General features: G+C 34.2%; 1 protein-coding gene across 5 annotated transcripts in view; it reads left to right on the forward strand.

The window, feature by feature from the left end:
• The window catches only part of G2e3 (G2/M-phase specific E3 ubiquitin protein ligase), a 43,683-nt gene that overhangs the window by 9,670 nt on the left and 13,024 nt on the right, over nt 1-20,989 (forward strand). For 2 of the 5 annotated variants that reach the window (XM_070026182.1, XM_070026178.1), the window contains exons 3-13: nt 2,712-2,752; nt 5,973-6,070; nt 6,413-6,442; nt 8,377-8,478; nt 10,324-10,448; nt 11,367-11,532; nt 13,190-13,296; nt 13,966-14,082; nt 15,688-15,812; nt 15,896-16,040; nt 19,620-19,921. In XM_070026182.1, coding sequence (XP_069882283.1) covers nt 2,716-2,752; nt 5,973-6,070; nt 6,413-6,442; nt 8,377-8,478; nt 10,324-10,448; nt 11,367-11,532; nt 13,190-13,296; nt 13,966-14,082; nt 15,688-15,812; nt 15,896-16,040; nt 19,620-19,921 — 1,354 coding nt within the window. In that variant the 5' untranslated portion in view covers nt 2,712-2,715. The remainder of the gene's footprint in view (nt 1-2,711; nt 2,753-5,972; nt 6,071-6,412; nt 6,443-8,376; nt 8,479-10,323; nt 10,449-11,366; nt 11,533-13,189; nt 13,297-13,965; nt 14,083-15,687; nt 15,813-15,895; nt 16,041-19,619; nt 19,922-20,989) is intronic. The other 3 variants (XM_070026189.1, XM_070026200.1, XM_070026210.1) reach the window with 3 other exon arrangements.

Below are 20,989 nucleotides of genomic sequence, written 5' to 3' on the forward strand. Positions count from 1 at the left end.
GTGTGCTTTTCAAGCCCAGTACAATGGCTCATGCCTATAATCCTGGCTACTCAGGAGGCTGAGATCTGAGGATCACAGTTTAAAGTCAGCCCAGGCAGGAAAGACTCTTCTTGCCACTAAAGCTGCCCCCCCCCCCCAGAAGTTCAAGGACCTTCAGGTCCTTACTTTAAGCCTCAGGACAAGAAAAAAAAAGGGAGGGGATTCCAACTGGTCTGTGTATTTATAATCACATTTCAATTTTGCTATTATCAGTAGGATTAGGAGCTTTCAGACGTGACCATTGAGTAAGACCTGGAGTTTATTCAAATGGTAGATGTCTGGAGAAACGAGAGAAAATTTCTTTCTTGTTTTTGTTATCTATCTCTGTTTAACAAATTCTTCTGGTTTAAATAAACTTTGTGGTTTAAAACAATATAACTTGTGGGTCAGGATTTTGGAAGCAGCTTAACTGTTTCCTTCAACGCTGCGGTCCAGGTTTAGTCAAATGAATAGTTGATTGGACCTCAAGGATCTGTTTCTAAAGTATCTCATTCTTATGGCTGAGGGTAAAAGATCTTTTTTTTACCAAGTGGGCTCCACATGAAGCATCTTAGAGGTCTTTGTAATATGGCAATGTGTCATTTTCTCCAGAGGGTAGCTTGTGACATAGTAAAGAAGGATGTCACAAAGTCTTTTATGAACTAGTCATGTACTGTCACTTCTGCCATAGACTTTTTTTGGTGAAACCAAATCCTAATCCCTCACCACATTCACAATGATGGAAGTGGGCCATCAGGCTCCCTCTTCTAAAAGGAACATCAAACTCTGAGCATACTAATTGATCAACTAGAGTTAAATGAGGTAGAATCAGAATATCTCTTGACAGTGATTTCCTTCCCTTGAGGAAGAGAACAAACAGTTAGTTTGACCTTATTTTTAAGACTGTTACTGAAATACATACCTAAAAACCAGTGTTTTCTTTATTCTCCCAAAGAAATCTTAAATCATATTTGACCTGGGAACCAGTGGCTCATGTCTGTAATCCTAGCTACTCAGGAGGCTGAGACCTGAGGATCATGGTTCAAAGCCAGCTCAGGCAGGAAACCTTAACTCCAATAAAAACTACTTAGAAAAAGCCAGAAGTGGTACTGTGGCTCAAGTGGTAGAGTGCTATGCTAGAATTGAGCAAAAGAAGTGCTAGGGCCTGAGTTCAAGCCCTAGTTACAGCCCCCACCAAAAGAAAAACCATACTTGAAGGAAAACACCTTAAACTATAAAATCCATCTAAACATATGTGCAAATGGTCCTTTTTTCACTGTTTACTGCTGCTGTTTGAGATTAGTTTGAAATGAAAATCATCTTTTATTTTTTTGCTGTCCTGGGACTTGAACTCAGGACCTGGGCTCTATCCCTGGCCCTCTCTGTGCTTCAGGCTAGCACTCTTCCCACTTGAGCCACAGTGCCACTTGTCTTTTTCTGTTTGTGTGGTACTGAGGAATCGAACCCAGAGCTTCATGCATGCTAGGCTAGCACTCTACAACTAAGCCACATTCCTAGTCCCTAGAATATAACTTTTTATGAAAGCACAAAAATGTGAGAAAAATACATATTTAGAACAAACTACTTAAAGTCAGTAGGAAAAGCAAATTCGTATAAGAAAATGTGAGTTTAATTGGGTTAATCAGTATTCATAAAATAATCAGTGTTAGGTTCAGTATCTTAAGGTTTCCTGGCAATCTTCAGTTTAGCTTTTAATACAGTATACTGTTGGGTTTGTTTGTTTATGTTTGTGCACTTCTATTTCTATGTGAAGTTATCACTTATGGGCTAGTTCATTCTCACAGAGAAGCTCTGTGAACTGGGATAGGTTATTTTTTATTTTGCACAGAGTTTATATAACTCATGCTGACTTGGATTTGCTGGCTTGAAAACTCTCCCTGTCTCAGTGTCCCAAACACTCTGAATTCACCATGCATCATCCCATCCACTTGTTCTTAGATTGTTTTGCAACTGTAAAAAAATTGTTACATTAAACTAGTAGCATCCCACTTGATTTCTATGAGTTTGAGTAGACTTTGACTCAACCTTTGGTAAAGTGAAACTTTGGTGTTAGTATTCTATCTTCCTGTTTTTGATCTTTTAGGAGAAATATAACAGTAATGGTTTAACTTGTATAGATTAATAAAAGAAATGTTGTATAGAAGTATAAATGACATTACTACTGATGTGTCTTAGTTAGGAAATGTTACATATTGGTAAAATTTTGAGCAGAAAGTAAATAGAGTTCTTTGACATAGGAGTTGTAGTTCTGGGATACAAATTTTGTCTTAACAAATCAAGGGGAAAAAAGACTTGATTATATGTAACATAAGCTTAGATTCTATGTTAGGATAACTATAAGTCCCTTTTGTTTTTATTTTAAGCACTATTTGAATGTCTAGCTGGAAATTTGAAAATCTAGACAATTTTTTGTTGTATAGGATTTACTACACATAGCAAAGTATCCTGCAAATCTAGCATTTTCAATAATCATTTTATTTTATTTTATTTTCAATAGTCATTTTAAATGTTTTAATATTTAAACATTCCCTCCAGTTCTAAAAAATGTCCTCAAACTCTTGTTGAGAACTACTGGTCTTACATATGTGAAAGCTGAGGTAAGAAATGAAGTACTGTACTATGAAATTGTTAACATTATTAATCATGCACTGCCTGCTTCTTATTTTTCCTAGTAAAATGAATGAAAATAAACCTGGAGACTCACAGAACCTAGGTAAGTAACTATATTTAAACTATTTTCATGATAATCTTTTTAGAATGTTGCCAGCTAATAAGAATGAATTTTCTTACACATGCATAGTTCACATGTACATGTACTGAAATATGCTATCGTGTGTACTCATTTCCATAAACAACTCTTTATGAGAGGGCTCTGCCCAATTATATTTGTATTCTGTATGTCTAACAGATATGGTTTGTACCTGAATAAAGCAGGTCTGTATTTTATTTTATTTTTTTTTATTTATTTTTTGTGAGTTCTGGGGCTTGAACTCAGCCTGGGCACTGTCCCTCGGCTCTTCAGCTCAAGGCCAGCATTCTACCATTTGAGCCACAGCACCACTTCGGTTTCTGATGGTTTATTGAAAATAAGAGACTCACAGACTTTCCTGCCCAGGATGGCAATCCTCAGATCTCATGTCTGTAACCTTAAGAAATCTATTTTTAAAACAGTGTAACAAAATTAAATGGACGATTTAAACAATAATTTAACCAAGTTAAAAAGGAAAGGAAAACTTCTAGGAACACAAGTCTCTCCAAAGATACGTTTCTTTTGGCCTTTGTGTTTAATGTTTTCTTCATTTGCTTTAAAAAGCTACTACTGACTTGCTATCATGAAAGATGAGTCATCTAAATTATCCAATTTTTCAGTTTTTGTTGATCTCTACAAATAATACACTTAAGCTGGGTGCTGGTGGCTCACACCTGTAATCCTAGCTACTTAGGAGGCTGAGACTTGAGCAACAAAGTTCAAAGCCAGCCAGGGTAGGAAAGTCTGTGAGACTCTTTTTTTTTTTCAAGTGACCATCAGAAAACTGGAAGTGACACTGTGCCTTAAAATGGTAGTATGCTAGCCTTGAGCAAAAATTACTCAGAGACAATTCCCGGGCCCTGAGTTTAAGCCCCATGACCAACAAAAAATAAAATAATAATATACTTTAAATTTCACAGTCTGTTGACTGTCTTACTTTGGATGATGAACTTTACTCCTAAAATCTCCTCTAGGCTTACTTATTTTGTATCAGCTATTCTAATGCTTTCAAAATTTTATATATATATAGCCATAGCCATAGCCCCTCTGTACATCATCACCTTTATAATAACAATAAATAAATGAAAAAATAGAAAAAAGTTCATTATTATAATAAAACCAATATCATTTGGTAAAGTAGGAGGTAAAAATAATGACTTCAGAACAACTTAACTGAATTTTTTTACTTGTTTTGTTTCTTTAAATGTTCGTGCCAGTACTTGGGCTTGAACTCAGGATCTCACACTCTTAGCTTTTGAGCCACTTCAGGGCTAGCTTGAAACTCTACACTTCCACTTCCTTTACTGGGGTGTTTTTGTTTTTTTTTTTTAAATTTTGGTTTTGATTTTGTTTGTTTGTGCCAGTTCTGAATCTTGAACTCTGGACCCGAGCTCTGTCCCTGACTTTTTGTGCTCAAGGCTAGCATGCTACCATGTAAGCCACAGCTCCATTTCTGGCTTTTTGGTGGTTAATTGGAAATGAGTCTCACAGACTTTCCTGCCTGAACTGTCTTCAAACCATGATCCTTATATCTCAGCCTCTTGAATAGCTAGGATTACAAGGATTACCAATACCCATTTTCTTTCAATGAGTTTTAAAGACAAAAAAATTTTAAATAAGGTGATCATGATGCAATATACCTATAAACTGATACATTGAATGGTAATCCCTTTGTACAACTACTTAAAGATAAAAATACAGTTTTAAAAGAAAGCCAAATAAAAATACAGAAGTTGTCTGCTTATTTATAAAGCTCCATGCTTCAAAACTAGTAGATTCCTAGCTGGGCTTCGGTGGCTCACGCCTATAATCCTAGCTATTCAGGAGGCTGAGATCTGAGGATTGTGGTTCAAAGCCAGCCTGGGCTGGAACATCCATGAAACTCTTATCTCCAATAAACCACTAGAAAACCAGAAGTGGCACTGTGGCTCAAGTGGTAGAGCACTCACCTTGAGCTGAAGAGCACAGGGACAGTGCCCAAGCCCAGAGTTCAGGCCCCACGACCGACAAAAAGAAAAAAACTAGTGGATTCCTTATCTAGAGTCTCATATTTTGAGATCTTTCTTTTTTTAATATAGGTTGTATGAGCCTAAAAACTAGCCAGAGGTAAAAGTTTAAAGCTTCTAGTCTTTTTGAGCATTCAGAACATCCATGGGAGCCTGGCACTCTAGGTTCTCTTTGTATATACTGCTACTTTTCAGAACTTTTATTCCCCTAGGTCTCAGCTTTTCCCATCCTTTTCTTTTTGGTCTCTGCTGCTTGCAGCTGTCTGACATCATTTGTCCTAGGCTTTTGCTACTAGTTTGTTAGCCCTGAGAAAGTTCTTTTTTTTTTTTTTTTTTTTTTTTTTAGCCCTCAGAAAGTTCTAAGGGTGGCAAAAGAATAACTAGCATATACTGATAGTCTGATTCCATCTGGTGTGTACCTCTTTCCTCAACTGTTTTTGGGAAAGCCAGATGACATATTGTGAGTAGTCTTCCTGAAAAGCCTAGGAGGCAAGGGCCTGAGGTTTCTTACCAACACACAGGAGGAACTGTAGCCAAAAGCACATGAGTAGTAGTAGATCCTACAGCTGGGATACCTTCAGATAAGATCTAGCTGATATCCTGAACTATGATCTTCTTGATCATGGGGCTAAGGCCCCATCACTCAGAACACTGCCACATAGCTCAAAATAATTGCTTTTCTTTGGGACAAAGGTCTGTATTATTCCATCTTGGTCCAGCAAGCCTATAAAATTTACATGGATCACTCAAGGACCTAGGCCCAAGCTAGAAATGTTTATAGTAAGAGAGTAAATTAAAATGCCTTCATCAAGATTTTGAGCAGCTTATTCTCCATTAAGAATTATTCTAATTTTGAAAGTTTATTGTACTCCAGAGCATCTAAAAGTGGATCCTGATGGTTTTTCTATTTGCAATTTCATCAGCAGTGGAAGAATGGAGCTTTGCAATTCCCTAATATATCATGTTCAGTGATGCTATCCTTAGATTGCCCTTTTAATTACGTGCTGGAATCCATGAGAAATGTCGTTATATTTATTATGTTTTAGAAGTAGGTATTGCCAATGACAGTACAATGTGATTTGCTTTCAAAGCATTTAACATATCAAGTCAAAGAAGCATCAGTTGCTCATTTAAAAATTTTAAGTATTTTATTTATATGTTTACTTTTTCACTATTAGCTTGTGTTTTCTGTCGAAAAACTGATGACTGTCCTTATAAATATGGAGAGAAGAAAACAAATGAGAAATGGAATCTCACTGTACATTACCATTGTTTGGTGAGTATAACTTACAATTCTAGAAAGTTGGTGTGCTTAAGAGAAATTAGTCAGACAACTTTTTGAGAATCATTTAACATACCTATAAAAATGTGATTTTTTTTTTGGTATATCAAATTTTAAGCTTCTGAAATTACATGTATATGTAAAAGACTTGTACATGTACGTGTAAATGACTTGTCATCAGTACCAATATGTCTTAGTGGAATAAAGGATTTGTTAGGTCTATATAAGATATGTTGTTTTTACCACTTTCTTATTTCTTCTGTTTATATTGCTAAATTACAGAAAATACTTGTTTAAAGGTTCAGGAAATAGAAGAATTGTATTTTCATTTTACAGAGTACTTGGAAGGAAAAGTTCTGGCTAAAGGTAATTAATATTACTTGAAAAGGAAGTAGTATAGATCACTGAAAAGAAAGCAAAAGAATGAGAATTAATCTCTCATTTGTTTTCTCTTCCCTGTACGAACTTTACATTTTATTAACTCAGAAATGAATGAATTAATGCACCATTATAATCATTCCTAGGCTGAAGAATTTGTTATTAGCTAAATAGATCTGCTACTTATTCATGAGATTATAATCAAGATGTCAGCCAGGGGATGTCAGAGTGGTGGGTAATCACAGATACCCAAGTAGTATAAATCAAGAGGATCATAGTTCAGGATATCAGCTAGATCTTATCTGAAGGTATCCCAGCTGTAGGATCTACTACTACTCATGTTCTTTTGACTACAGTTCCTCCTGTGTGTTGGCAAGAAACCTCAGGCCCTTGCCTTCTAGGCTTCTCAAGAAGACTACTCACAATATGTCATATGGCTTTCCCAAAAACAGTTGAGGAAAGAGGTACACACCAGATGGAATCAGACTACCAGTAAATTTGTGGAACATATTTTTAAACCTGCCATCATTCATTTTAAGATTCTTCAGTATTCACTAAATATATTTCTTGGTGGTTCACTAAAGATGCTGTGTTGTGTCTCAGATAATCTATGAGTTAAAGACAGAACCTAATCATTTTGTATCATGCCTTAAAGGAACATGAACCTGGCATTTTAATATGTTTGTAAGCTCTGGAATCTACAGTAGAAAATGAAATAAATTTACTTTCTTTGAGGGCATTTGCTTTTTATGTAGTGGAGCTAAAACTATTAGGACATTTTTCATTTAATTCATAAGTAATATGTATCAACTGTATTTCAGGACATTAATGAAAACTTCTCTAATTACAACTCAGTCAATTAAAGTGGATATTTTTGTTTTTGTTTGTGCTGGAACTGGGACTTGAACTCAGAACCTGGCTGCTGTTCCTTAGTTTTTTTTCATTCAAGGCTAGTGTTCTACTCCTTGAGCCATGCTTTCCACTTCTTGCATGGGCTTCTAACTAATCCTCAGATCTCAGCCTTTTGAATAGCTAGGTTTACAAGCATCATCTGATCTACAAGTACCCAGCTATTGAATTTTAAAAAAATGAAGTATTTGTTGAACATGCCAAAATTCCTCTATATTCTGTCTTACTAATAAATTAGTATAATACTTCAGAAAATATATTGATCACAGATTTGACATGTTTAAGATTCAAATAGAGAAATAGAATCTGTTTGAACTGAATCTGTCTTCTCATGAACTCTAGGATGCTATAGATGAAATAGTAGATAATAGGGTCATTCTCCTACTCACTTTATTACTTGTCCATTATCTACATGATCACTACTATGAAATATGCAAAGAAAGACTATATAGGTCTTCATAAAGTCTGTAAATAGAGACAATCTGTTAAAGCTTTAGTGTTTAAATCATCCTGCATAAGATTCTAGAAGGTTAAATATACAGTCTTAGTTTGTAAGCCAAGATTTTTTATTCATATTCTACACTTTTCTTGATTTACGCTTCCATCGTTTATGTAAACTATGAAGTTAAAAATGACTGTTTTTCTTTCTTCCCTCCCTCACTCCATTCCCTTTCTTCCTTCCCTCCCTCCCTTCTTTTTTCTCTTTTTCTGCTCTTTCTTCTTGGAATACTTTTGGAATCAGTTGGGACATACAGATTGTTAATTTAAACATAAAATGTCTTTCAAAGTGTGATAGCTTCTTTGCAAATTTTTTTTATAATAGATGTTTGAAATTTGAGTCATTTGATGTCTATTTTTATTGAAATTATTGAGTACATATATAATTCTCTCTCATTCTCTCCCTGTCCACCTCTCTTGCTCTCTTTCTCTCCCTCTGTCCCTCTCCCTCTCCTTCTGCTTCTCCTTCTCCATGCTAGTTTGGGTTAATTTTCTAATTGAGAATGTATTCACAGTTAATGTCAAGTGGAATTTGGCAGAGAGGTAAAGAAGAAGAAGGACTTTATGGTTTTCTAATAGAAGATATCAAAAAGGAAGTGCATAGAGCTTCTAAACTGGCAAGTAATTTTTTTGTTCACTATATTAAGTACTACAAATATTGTCAATACTTGAGAAAACTCATCAGTTTCTCTACTGGAAATTGTGACTTCAGTTTTATGTTGCAGTGTATATTTGTATCAGATATTAATGGTAAGTTGCAGTAAAACCTTGTGATTTTGAAAGTGAGAGTTTAACTGCACCTCCTTATCTTCTTCAGTTTCCATCATGTTATTCACTCTTAAATCAGAATTGTGACCCATAGTTCTACTCTGCTGGTCTACAAACCTTTAATCTTGAAGAAACAAAGATTGCATTGTTTTCCTCATATGTGGAAACCAGAATTAACTTAGAAACATATAAGTAAATTCATTGGGTAGTATGTAAGCACATACAATGTATTAACTGAAATATGGTAGATTCAAGGGAGATTTAAATAGTATAATTCCTTAAAAAGGCAAAGTCAAAGTTTAACAAAATAAACCCCACCAAACAGGTATTTGAGGATAGGCTCCGGTCAAGGGGAGGGAGAAGGATAGAGGAATGAAGAGAAGAATACAGTCAAGAATTCAATGTTATCCTTCAAAATTAAGAATAGTTAGATGGGGGGAGGAATTGGGAGGAATGGGTGAGAATGTTGAAAAAGGTGACATTGATCAAAACACATTCTATTCATAAACTGCTTTGTTAAATGACAACTCCTTTGTGCAACTTCTCAAAGATAAAATAAAAACTCAATCTTTAATGGTAATCTTGTGATTAAGGGTGGTCTTTGGACCTCCCTTACAGTTTAAAATTACCAAATTTCTTAAAGTATTTGAATCCTGACTTAAGTATGTTGTGAAACTTCTGAAAAGGAATCTTGCCTGCCACTCCTCCTCCCCACCCCTTTTATTAAAATAGAATTCCTTGTGTCAGTTCACTGGGCAGATCGTAGATTAGCAAAAGGATTTCCTATGTTTTGAGGAGTTAAAAAGTAAGATTGTAGTTCCTAAATTAATACCCATTATAAAGGCCAACTTAAAGTATACCAAGACCTTTCAGATACATCTGTGTATTCTAATTATCAATAGTCTTTCTTTATAACCACTGTTATAAGTTGTGGCAATGATACGGCATTTGTTTCCTAAGATTTCCCTAACAAAATTAAAGAAATATATTCCTAATTTTTGAAGACCAGAGTTATAATGCAACATTACAAAAGGTTGATCCCTTCCAGAGATTCTGAGGGAGAATTTGTTCTCTGCCTCTTGCATTCATTCTGCTATTTGCTTGTTTGTAGCAATATAACTTCAATCTCTGCTTACGTCTGACATATTTTCTGAGTGTCTACCTCTTTTATGAAACACATCAGTCATAGGATTAGGACACCTTTATTACAGGCTCATCTCTTGAGATCCTTAATTTTATTTGCAGATAAACTATTTCCATATAAGTTGAATTGACAGATGCTAGAAGTTAGAACTTGATGCATTCTTTTGAAGACCAGCAGTAAACGTACTATGGATGTCTTAAGACTTTTTCATTTTGGTTAGGTTAGCTAGGTAATCTGAGCTAAATTGTTAATTTTTTTTTTACCCAATAAGTTTTATTATTGTTTTCCTATGATTCATGCTTTCTGTTGAGATTTCAGTACAACTGTCATGTATAGCTATTATGTTTATAAACCCTTCATTTTAAAGTATTTTAGCAGGTGAGAAGCAAAAGCTTCCTTGTAGCATTTTACATTTTCAGTACATTTCTTTACTATCACACCTGTTAGTGATGAGAATAATTTTTAGTCTGCCCAAAAGGAATATTTATTAATAACCTTGATTATATAATAAAAATTTTATATTGTCGCTGTATTTCCATGTATTTTCTAGAAATGCAGTGTCTGCAAGAAAAGTGGCGCTTCAATTGGATGTGTAGCACCTCGATGTAAACGAAGTTACCATTTACCATGTGGACTTGAGCGAGAATGTATTTTCCAATTTACTGGCAATTTTGCGTGAGTTACTTATTAAATATAAAACATGAATGTTAAAAAATAGTGGAAAATAGATATCTCAAACATATTTTAAAGTTACTCTTTTTAATCTATACCGAGCTTAAACATTTTTACTTATGTAAAGACTCCATAATAAATTATATTGTTTACTATATTTTCCTCTGCATGCTAAATATTGAGAATTTCAGTGTCTAGAATGGGACTAATAATACTTACCTTCACCTTTCATCTCTAGGATATGGCGTTGAGCTGTTAAATTCTAGATTAAGTCACCGTTTAGAATTAACTCATTCTCTCTCCTCCCCCCACACTATTTGATTTAGTCCCAAAAGAATGAATATTATACCCTGGAATACCCCTGGAAATATTTGTTTTCAGAGTACAACTTCAAGATTTTAGAAATTTTGGCATTTTGGTATTATGAGTGTTTTATTTCAAGTCTTCACATTTAGACCTATCATTAGACTTCTTCATATTTAGACCTATCATTTAGACTTACATTTAAGAACAAAAAACAATTTGGAAAAAACAAATGGGAACAAAGTGGGTTAGGTTTTTAATAGGTTTTTAATTTGTATTTCATTATGTGATTAAAACATTTGTGTAAATTTCAGCCTCAGTTTTACATAATGTCAAGTAGAGTAGTATGTACTCAGATGTTGAATACAAGAGTACATATTGCTAACAATATTACCAATGTTAACAAAATTCTGTATGAGGTAAGTCTGAACTACTAAAGTTTATATTTTGGGGGTCTAGCTTTTCTTTCTTACAGATTGTAAACATTATTTGTAGTGCCAAGTCTCTAGTCTTATTTTAGATTAATGACTTTTCTCCTTACTATTGGAGTTGTAATATGTAGCCTAGTAATGTTTTGTACTCCATTACATATTATTCTTAAATAACTTGTATTCTTAGGTCATTTTGTTGGAGTCATCGACCTATTCAGATAACTACATCTAATAATTATAGAGACTCCTTACCATGCACCATTTGTTTGGAATACATTGAGCCTATACCTACTTACAGTGTATTACAAAGTCCTTGTTGTAAAAATGCATGGTTTCATAGAGACTGTTTACAGGTAAGATATGTTTTATAAGCTTTTACTTACAAAATGTGTTGCTTACTGATTTGAGTTTTAAATCAGAATTGGTGTGTGTATTCTAGTTCTATTTTTAACTTTTATGTCAATTTGTACCTTCTTTCATATAAAACACTTAACCCATTCAGTTGTATAATTAACATTTTAATAAATAGTTGAAAGGCAACTTTTTTTTTTGTGCTGTTGTCTTTTTTTTTTTTTTTAACATACTAGGGCTTGATCTCCAGGCCTTGTATTATCAATCAGTTTTTTTCCACTCATAGCTGGTACTCTACCATTTGAGCCACATCTCCACTTCTAAGATAAAAATTTTAATATATATGTAAATTTATACAAATTTGCTTTTATTCTAAGGATTTTGTATTCCACAGTGACTTAAAAAAATCCTAAATTCCACTTATATTTAAGCTAAGAACCCAGGAAATGATAAAATTGGTAGCAAACTAACCATTAAGAGGCCATTGTTGATTTATTTATTTTTAGACTACCCAGGTGAGCATGTTAGTATATGTCTATAATCCTAGTACTAGGGAAGCAGATGCTGGAGGTTCACAAGTTTAAGGCCAGCCTAGGCTGGCTACACAATAACTCCTTTACAGGGATCTGGTTCTGTTACTGACTTAAAGCTTTTTCTTCTTTTAAAGTAACTTTTAATGTCAAGCTTAAAATGACTAGTTTTCAAATAAAACACAAAATTGAGGCTAGGAATATTAGCTAGATGAGGCTTCCGTAGTGTTTGTGAAGTGCTGGGTTCTATGCCTACAATGCAAATCAACAAGCATTAAACACCATTACTCCTTGGATATGAAAAATCCTGATATTTTATAACTGTCACAATATTAATAATGTCAAAGATAGCCTGAGGCCTGTGGCTCACATCTGTATTCCTAACTACTCAGGAGACTGAGATCTGAGTATCATAGTTCAAAGCCAGTACAATCAGAAAAGTCCCCATGAGACTCTTATCTCCAATTAACCACTGAAAAAGAAGTGGAGCTCCAAGTGGTATAGGTATGTGCCACTATTCCTGGCACAAGGTAATTTTTGCTTCTAACTTGGGGTTTTCTAAAATTTCTTCAATAAACTAGTAAGTCTCTTCTAACGGGAAATAAAAACTAATGTTATAAATAGTATGTTATGTATCTTGTAGCAATGTAAAACAGTTCTCAGGATTTCCTTTTGCAGATGTTATATCCAGATACTAAGGATTTCTACATAAATCATAATATAAAACAGAGAACACTGCCATTAAGACAAATGTGTAATTCATATATATAAAAATTGGAGGGGGGCTGGGAAGTTGGTTTAGTGGTTGAGTGCTTGCCTCGCATGCATGAGGCCTTGGGTTCGATTCCTCAGCACCACATAAGGAGAAAAAGCTGGAAGTGGTGCTGTGGCTCAAGTGGTAGAGCGCTAGCCTTGAGCTGAAGAGCTGAGGGACAGCGCCCAGGCCCAGAGTTCAGGCCCCACGACCAGACCCCCCCCCCAAAAAAAAGGAAGAAAAAGCTCTTCAGGTTTTAGTAGTGGGAATAAGAATCACTGGCATGTAAGATATTTTCATATTAAGTAAAAATAGTACATGTCCTGTTATATAATTCATAACCTGATAAAAGACTTCTTCATTTTTCCTCTGTAGGTTCAAGCAATAAATGCTGGAATATTTTTCTTTAGGTGTACAATATGTAATAATAGTGAGATCTTTCAGAAAGAGATGTTGAAAATGGGAATTCATATTCCTGAAAAGTGAGTAACATGTAGCTTTTTGACAAAAGCAGCAAGGTATTTCTAATGTTGGATTTAATGTCTGATTATAAGTAATTGTGGGAAGATAGCTGTTTCAAATGGGGAAATATGAAGACTCTTCCCAGAGAGTCAGGTTTTTTAGAGAGCATAAATGTAAATGTTTTATTAGTTGATTTATTCTTTCCTAGTACCATCTTTGTTCAACTTGGGTTGATTTCAACATAGTCTTTAAAATGGTATTTATATATTTTCTAAATGATCTGATGTTTAAGATGAGGAATTCAGAAATAGTAATAGTAGAGCTGAAATTAAAAATTGGGCCCAAGCATAGTAGTGTAAAACTGTATTCCCAGCAGAGTGAGGTAACAGGATCTCAAGTTCAAGATCAGCCCAGACTACATAGTGACACCTTGTTTTCGGGGGGGTGGGGGGGGCGCGGGGTAGGGCAAGTGAAATAATAGAACAATTGTAAGTTTAGAAAAATTGTGCTTGACCTTTGAATTTGAAAATTAACTGTAAGGCTAATTAATTGGAGATTAAAATGATGCCATAGATTTACACATTGAAGAAAATAGCTTTAAAATGACAAATTTTGTCCTTCGTAAATTATCAATCCTTTTCATGGAACATCTTAAAGTATATGATTTTTTATATTGCTTTAATTTATAGAGATGCTTCCTGGGAATTAGAGGAAAATGCTTATCAAGATCTTCTTCAGCATCATGAGCGTTGTGATGTTCGAAGATGTCGTTGCAAAGAAGGACGAGAATATAATGAACCTGATAGGTATTTGAGAAAGTTGAATCATATTTAGTGGTTTCTTATTTAAACTTCTGGCTGACAAAATAGATTTTGTAGTTAATGAAACAGTCTATTAGGATGTTTGAAGTTTTAATTTCAGTTGTATATTTGTTAAATACTTATGCTTATTTAAAGATAATTTTGCACCCAATATAGTTATTTATTTCTCGGAGCTACAAGTGGTCTATATGGTAGCTACTAGCTAGATGTGGCTATTGAGTCTAAATATGGCTATTCTAAATTGAAAAGGAACTGTATATGTGATTACAAACCAAAAGTTAACTCATTAGGGTTGCATAATAAAATACAGACATACTAGGTGATTAAACAACAGAAAATTTATTTTCTCACAATTTAGGAAGCTATCAGTCTGATACCAGGGTGTTTATTTGTTATTTTTTTAAATAAGTTTTTTATTGTGAAAATACTGAACACAGAGGGGTTACAGTTACATGAGCAAGGTAATCAGTACATTTCTTATCAATCATTGTTGCCTCCTTTGTTTTTCTCCTACCATCCCTCCCACTTCCACAACTATATTCCCTCCCCTCCCCCGACCAAATTGTAAAGTTCGTTGTTCAACAGTGTCTTGTGTATCTCATTGTTACAATGGGCCAACCTGTACCCCTATTTAAACATTTTGTTTTTTCCCTTCCCCTCCCCAAATTATACCAACATCAAATTCAGTGAAAACAGGGGTTATACCGTGGGGGTAGAACATACAAAGCAACAAAAAAAAAAATCACATGGTACCTTATAAATATGTTAGAAACAATAGCAAGAAAGAAAAAACCACTTGTGTCCCTATCTTGGGGTTCATTTCACTTAACATCATCTTATCTTTCTACTTGTCCCAGATATATACTAGTTATTGCAAGTAAGGGAAACAAACCATAGGACCTATGTTTCTTTGGCCTGGCTTACTTCACTTAATATAATTTTTTCAAGTCAGAGACCTTTTTTTGGCTTGTAAATGATTACCTTCTGGTTGTGTCCTGTGCTGGTGTCCCTATATTATATCTCATTGTCTCTCAAAGTGAAACAACACCGCAACACAATTATCTCCGTACAACAAATAAGATTATGACCCTCCCACATATCACGAGTCACACTGGGGAAATATAGAGTAGGGATAATATGAATGTGGGCCAAATGGAAAGATTCGTTGTCATGCTACATAGTACCTGATGTGGCAGAGCAAGCTCTCTGCCAGAAATACTCCTTACTCCTTATCTTGAAATTAACTGAATGTTTGTTGATAGTGGACACAGACACAGTAGTCTCTCTGTGAATATAGTTATCTCCAAATGAAAAAAATTGTTTTTCTCCTTAATTTTAAGCCTTTCAAATGTGTTATATCCTTTGTGTATGTATATATGTGTATGTTGATATGAGTATACATTTTTAAAATAGAGATATTTAAGAGCAGTAGTAAACTAGAGAACATAATACAGTGTTGGATCTAATCTGTTTTCCCTCTTTTAGTAAAAAGATATGTGGCAGAGGGTAGGATCTTTGGCAGTGATTGTGGATAGAAGTAGATTACATTAAAATCAAAACATCAGCCTATACTTTTCTTTATATCCTCAGCAAATGGGAAATAAAACGCTGTCAGTGTTGTGGTTCTAGTGGAACACATTTAGCCTGTTCCTCACTACGATCATGGGAACAAAACTGGGAATGTTTGGAATGTAGAAGTATTATCTACAATTCAGGTAATAGTTTATAATTTTAAATAAAATCATTTCATTCGAATTTGTTAATGCTTTTACTTGTACTTCTAATTAGCTAATATTAGGATTTAAATCTGTAGGTTTCCAAAAGGCAAAAAAACATGCAGCACCCAAATCTAATAAAGTGGCAATTACTGACTGTTTGTTAGAAGAGTCATCACCTAAGTTACAAAAGCTGTCATCTGGACCTCAGCATGAAGATCTATTGAGGTTTGTATCCTGAATTTAAGAAAAAATATAAAGTCCGTTTGAATAAAGTGAAAGGAAAAGGAAAGGAAAAGCCATACATAGGCTATTTGTTAATAATATAATAGCTGAGTGTTTCTCAAACCATAGGATTCATCATTTGATCACGAAGTCAATATATCTAGCCTAAAGATACAAATAAGTGAGATACTAGAAATTGCAAAAGTATCAGATCAGATTGCATGTATGAAGAGGATGTAAAATCAGTTTTCCTTATTATAGACTAAATTGTAATGTAAAATAAGGTATTTTATTTATTATAGATCACTTTTTTCCTTTTTTTTCCCTCCTTGTGGCAGCACTGAGTTGGTGGCTTGAATTTAGGCCCTCAAGTTTTCCTTTAGCTTTTTTACTCAACGCTCGTGCTCTATCATTGAGCCACATCTCTATTTCCAACTTGTTTATTTTTTCGAATTCTAGGGCTTGAACTCAGGGCCTAAAAATTGTCCCTGAGTTTTTTTAAGCTCAAGGCTAGTAGTAGTGCTCTACCACAAAACCCACTACTCCACTTCTAATACATATTATATAAACCTAATACATACTATATAAACACACACACATATATATATATATTTTTTTTTGGTGATTGACGATGGGAAATTCATGGAATTTCCTGCCTCAGATTTTAGCCTTCTGAGTAGCTATGATTACAGGCATGAGCCACCAGTACACTTCCAGCTTTTTGCTGGTTAATTCTAGATGAGTCAGATTTGTTTGACCTGTTCTTAGACATCAGTAGTTAAGATTATAGGTATGAGCCACCAGCACCAGACTATAAATCACTTTCAAGATAATTAGTAGTAATCTGGAAAAGTTTACACAGTATTATTTGATTATAGACTAAGAAGATTAAAATATCAAGAATACCATTTCCTTTTATGAGAAGAAAGGAGTTCTATTTAACATAAAGATGGTTTATTTTTTTTGAAGTATAATCCATTTGGTTAAAAATCCCTGTCAGTGTCAGAAGTCTAATTGTCAAGCTCTTCTCTGCCCCCCCTCCCTTTTTTTTGTGCTAGGGCCTGGGTACTCTTCCTTAGCTTTTTTAGTCAAGACTGATGCTGTACCATTTGAGCTACAGCTACTTCTTCCTTTTTAGTAGTTAATGGAACTAAGGTTCTCACAAACTTTCCTCAGGCTGGTGGTATTACTTTATATTATTACACCAATTCCTGTTTCCATAAATAGCAAAATAATTTTTAAAATCATTCTGTAAACTGTTCAGTAGTAGATAATGATATGTAGGTTTATGTCACTTTCAAAAGAATTATGAATAGCACATTACCTATTAGGAACAAAGAGAAATAACAGTAATTAAGTATGATGAAGTACTTTCCTGTGAAAAATAGTTTCAAGTTTAAAAACTTTGAAAATGTAAAAAAAAATTTTGTGAAAATATTTGATAATTCACTTTGCAGACAGGTAGAATATTAAGTACTTGTCAAAAACTGAAGAACTGCTGTTTCAACATGTCACATTTTTTAATGTACCTTGAAAACTCCTAATGTTATTATTTGTTAGAAAACTAAAACTGTAAAACACATTTTTTAGCAGGCATGAGGTCCTGAATTCAAACTATCACAATAAATAAATAATAAAAGCATTCATATTATTTCTAAATATGAAGATGATGTATCAGAGAAGCTTTGACTCTTTGTTCCTGCTTTAACTTACAGTCATATTCTTCTCTAGAAAAGCACTGAATCTGGCAGCTCATGCCTGTTATTCTAGCTTCTTAGAAGTGTGATATCTTTGTATTGAAATAACTTCCAGGTAGTTCCTTGCCATGTGGTCGTTCATGTCCCAGACTGGGTTTGATCACATCCCAAAGGGACTCCATCTCATAGAGTTGCTCCAGTCACCAAGGACCAGTGATGGAATTGCTGCTAAGGATTTTTAATTAAGGTTATTAAATTCCTTTTAATAACAAAAAAAGTGTGATATCTGAGAATCACAGTTTGAAACCAGGCTATAAGCAGACAAATGCAAAGATACGTGTCAGTTAACCAGCTAAAAGCTGGAACTGGAGTCACAATTCAGGTAGTAGAACTCCAGCTATGAATAAAAATGCCAACCAAAAAAATGATACGCAGAGTTAAGAGTACAAGCCCCAATACTGGCACAAAAATAAATAACCTGTTATAATAACATGGAACTTTGATTTTTCTTCAACTTAGTCTAATGAGCTAGTCAGAAAAATCATAGGCCGGACCACAATAGGGCATTGTAATGTTTTAGAATGAGAAACATTTGTTTACGCTGACTACATTTATTCCAACATGAAGAACTTGAATGTAGAAAGTGATTGTGCTAGTCCATACAAACCACCTGGATTGTTAAGACAAACATTCTAATTGTGTAGATGTGCTGTGAGGTTTAGCAATTTGCATTTCTAACCAGTTCCAAGGAGATGCTGCTGCTGGTGGTCTTGAATCACACTTTGAAAATTACTGGTCGAGACTGGAAGGTATTACATAAAGGATTAGCATACTTTTAGTCATAAATTTATGATTAAAAATATGTTATTAATGCAACTAACTACTGGTCAGAAAGTGAGAACTGGAGTTCATGATTTAAATTTGAATCTGCTGAGTTGATCAAGTTTGAGATAATCATCCACCAGTATTCTTGTCAATTATTCTATTATATAGACAGTTGTGAGGAATTCAAAATAAGGGAAATGGGGGAAGAGAAAGTGATAGAGGAGATGAGAATGACTGGAATACACTATAAAATGTATGGAAATGTAAGATGTAATAATGAAATCCCTCCCTATATAACTAATGTGCACTTAAAAAAAAGGGCAGATAATTGCCCCACAAAAAATATTAGCAAGTTTAACTTCAACTTCAGCTCTTGTTCCTAACCCTTAAAAGAATTAGCTGGGCTAGGTGCTGGTGCCTCACACCTGTAATCCTTTTCTCAGGAGGCTGAGATCTGAGGATCATGGTTCAAAGCCAGCCTGGGCAGAAATCCATGAGACTCTTATCTCCAATTAAGCACCATAAAACCGGAAGAGATGCTGTGGCTCAAGTGGTAGAGCGCTTACCTTAAGCTGAAGAGGTGAGGGTTCAAGCCCTACGACCAACAAAAAAAAAAAAAAATTATTTGAAGGGCATAGTTGTTCACAACTGCAGTCTTTGCTGATTAGGAGGCTATGAAATCAGGAAGTGCAGCATTCAAGTCTAGCTTAATCAAAAAGTTGCACAACCCTGGCTGTGGTGGTATGTACTTGTCATCTCAGCTACAACAGAAAGTATAAATTTGCCAGCCCAGGCAAACCTATTTCAGAAAGAACCAGAGTCAAAAGGAATGGACATATGACTTGAGTATAGGCCCTGATTTTCAACCTCAGTACCACCAAGAAGATAAAGACATAGATAATTAAATGAATCTGTTTTTGTCCCAGTAACAGCCATTCTTTTTAGGTAAGAGTTGGGAAGGAATTTCTTTTTGATTATTTTTCTCTTGTCTGTAATAATTGCTGTTTCTCATTAAGTACTTTAAAATAATGCACTCTATATTTAAATTCATGTTTTATAGGCAAGGAAGCAAGTTTAGAAGGGATATTTCAACAATATTGATAGAGTTAGGATTTCAAATTAAAAAAAAAACTGAAAAATTATATATCAACAAAGCCAATATCTGGAATAGTGCCATAGATGAATTCAAAAACTTTAATCCTTCATACACAATTGAAGTATCCTATGTTAATGAAAATGATGGTTTTGGAAAAGAATGCCTTGGATCAAAGCAAGAATTTCTGAGTCTCTTAATGCACCACCTGGCAAACTCATCATTGTTTGAAGGGTCTTTGTCAAAGAACTTGTCTCTAAATTCTCAAGGTAATTATTTTTTTAATTGTACATACTGAAGCATGTATAACATACATGGCATGTATAGAAACAAAAATAGCATGTTAGGATTAATATTATCTGTGCTAAATATATAATTTACGTTGTTAATAAATTACTGACAATCACAGGAAAGAGGGATAAGAAATGATATTTTCCAAAATGTTTTGTGATAAAACATTAAATAACTTATGTCAATATGCTTGAAATGATTTCACAATTAAGTAAACATGTGCTTAAATTATATTCACTTAAATTTCATTTGAACAGAGCAAGCTATATGGAATGGATGATGATTTGTACTCTTTTTGTTCATGTATTTGGATTTGTACTTTGTGTATTTACAATGTTGGTTTTAGATTAAAACAGGTGTCTGCCACATGTAAAATTTTAATGTACTCCCTAATATGCTCTGTAACAATTATGTCCATACTTTTCTGATGTAACTGTTGGTAAGTATTTACTTTGATTAAAATAAGCACTTCAACACAGAGTTGCTACTTCTAGAATTTGTAGGAGATTCTCAGATCACCATTTCTATAACAGAAAATTTGAGAAAGTTTTAAAAAAAATAAAGCTTGTCTAATCACATTCAAATTCTGTTTTTTTGTTTTTGTTTTTTCTCTAGAACATGTTCTTCACCAGTACCTTTTTTTTTTTTTTTTTGGTGCCTATACTGGGGCTTGAACACAGGGTCTCGTGCTCTCATTTGGCTGTTTCAGTAAAGGCCAGTACACCCAACACTTGAGCTACAGCTCAGCATTCTCACTTTTGGCTGGCTAATTGGCGATAAGAGTCTCAGACTTATCTCCTGGGCTGGGTTTGAACTGGAATTCTCAGATCTCAGTTTCTTGAGTAGCTAGGATTATAGGCATGAGCCATCAGCATCCACCCAGTATCATTTTTACAATATTTATATGCACAACTTCAGTTCTAAATTCCCTTTTAAGAAAAACTTTCAAATGATTATATTATATATTTATATATTTATTTAGATTGTCAAGATTTCTAGTTGTGCAAAATGTAATGGTTATTTTTAAAGAAAATTTTAATAAGTTA

Source organism: Dipodomys merriami, unplaced genomic scaffold, assembly GCF_024711535.1.
Source record: "Dipodomys merriami isolate MVZ:Mamm:240054 unplaced genomic scaffold, mDipMer1.0.p SCAF_1, whole genome shotgun sequence".
In the NCBI taxonomy this organism is placed as follows: domain Eukaryota; kingdom Metazoa; phylum Chordata; class Mammalia; order Rodentia; family Heteromyidae; genus Dipodomys; species Dipodomys merriami.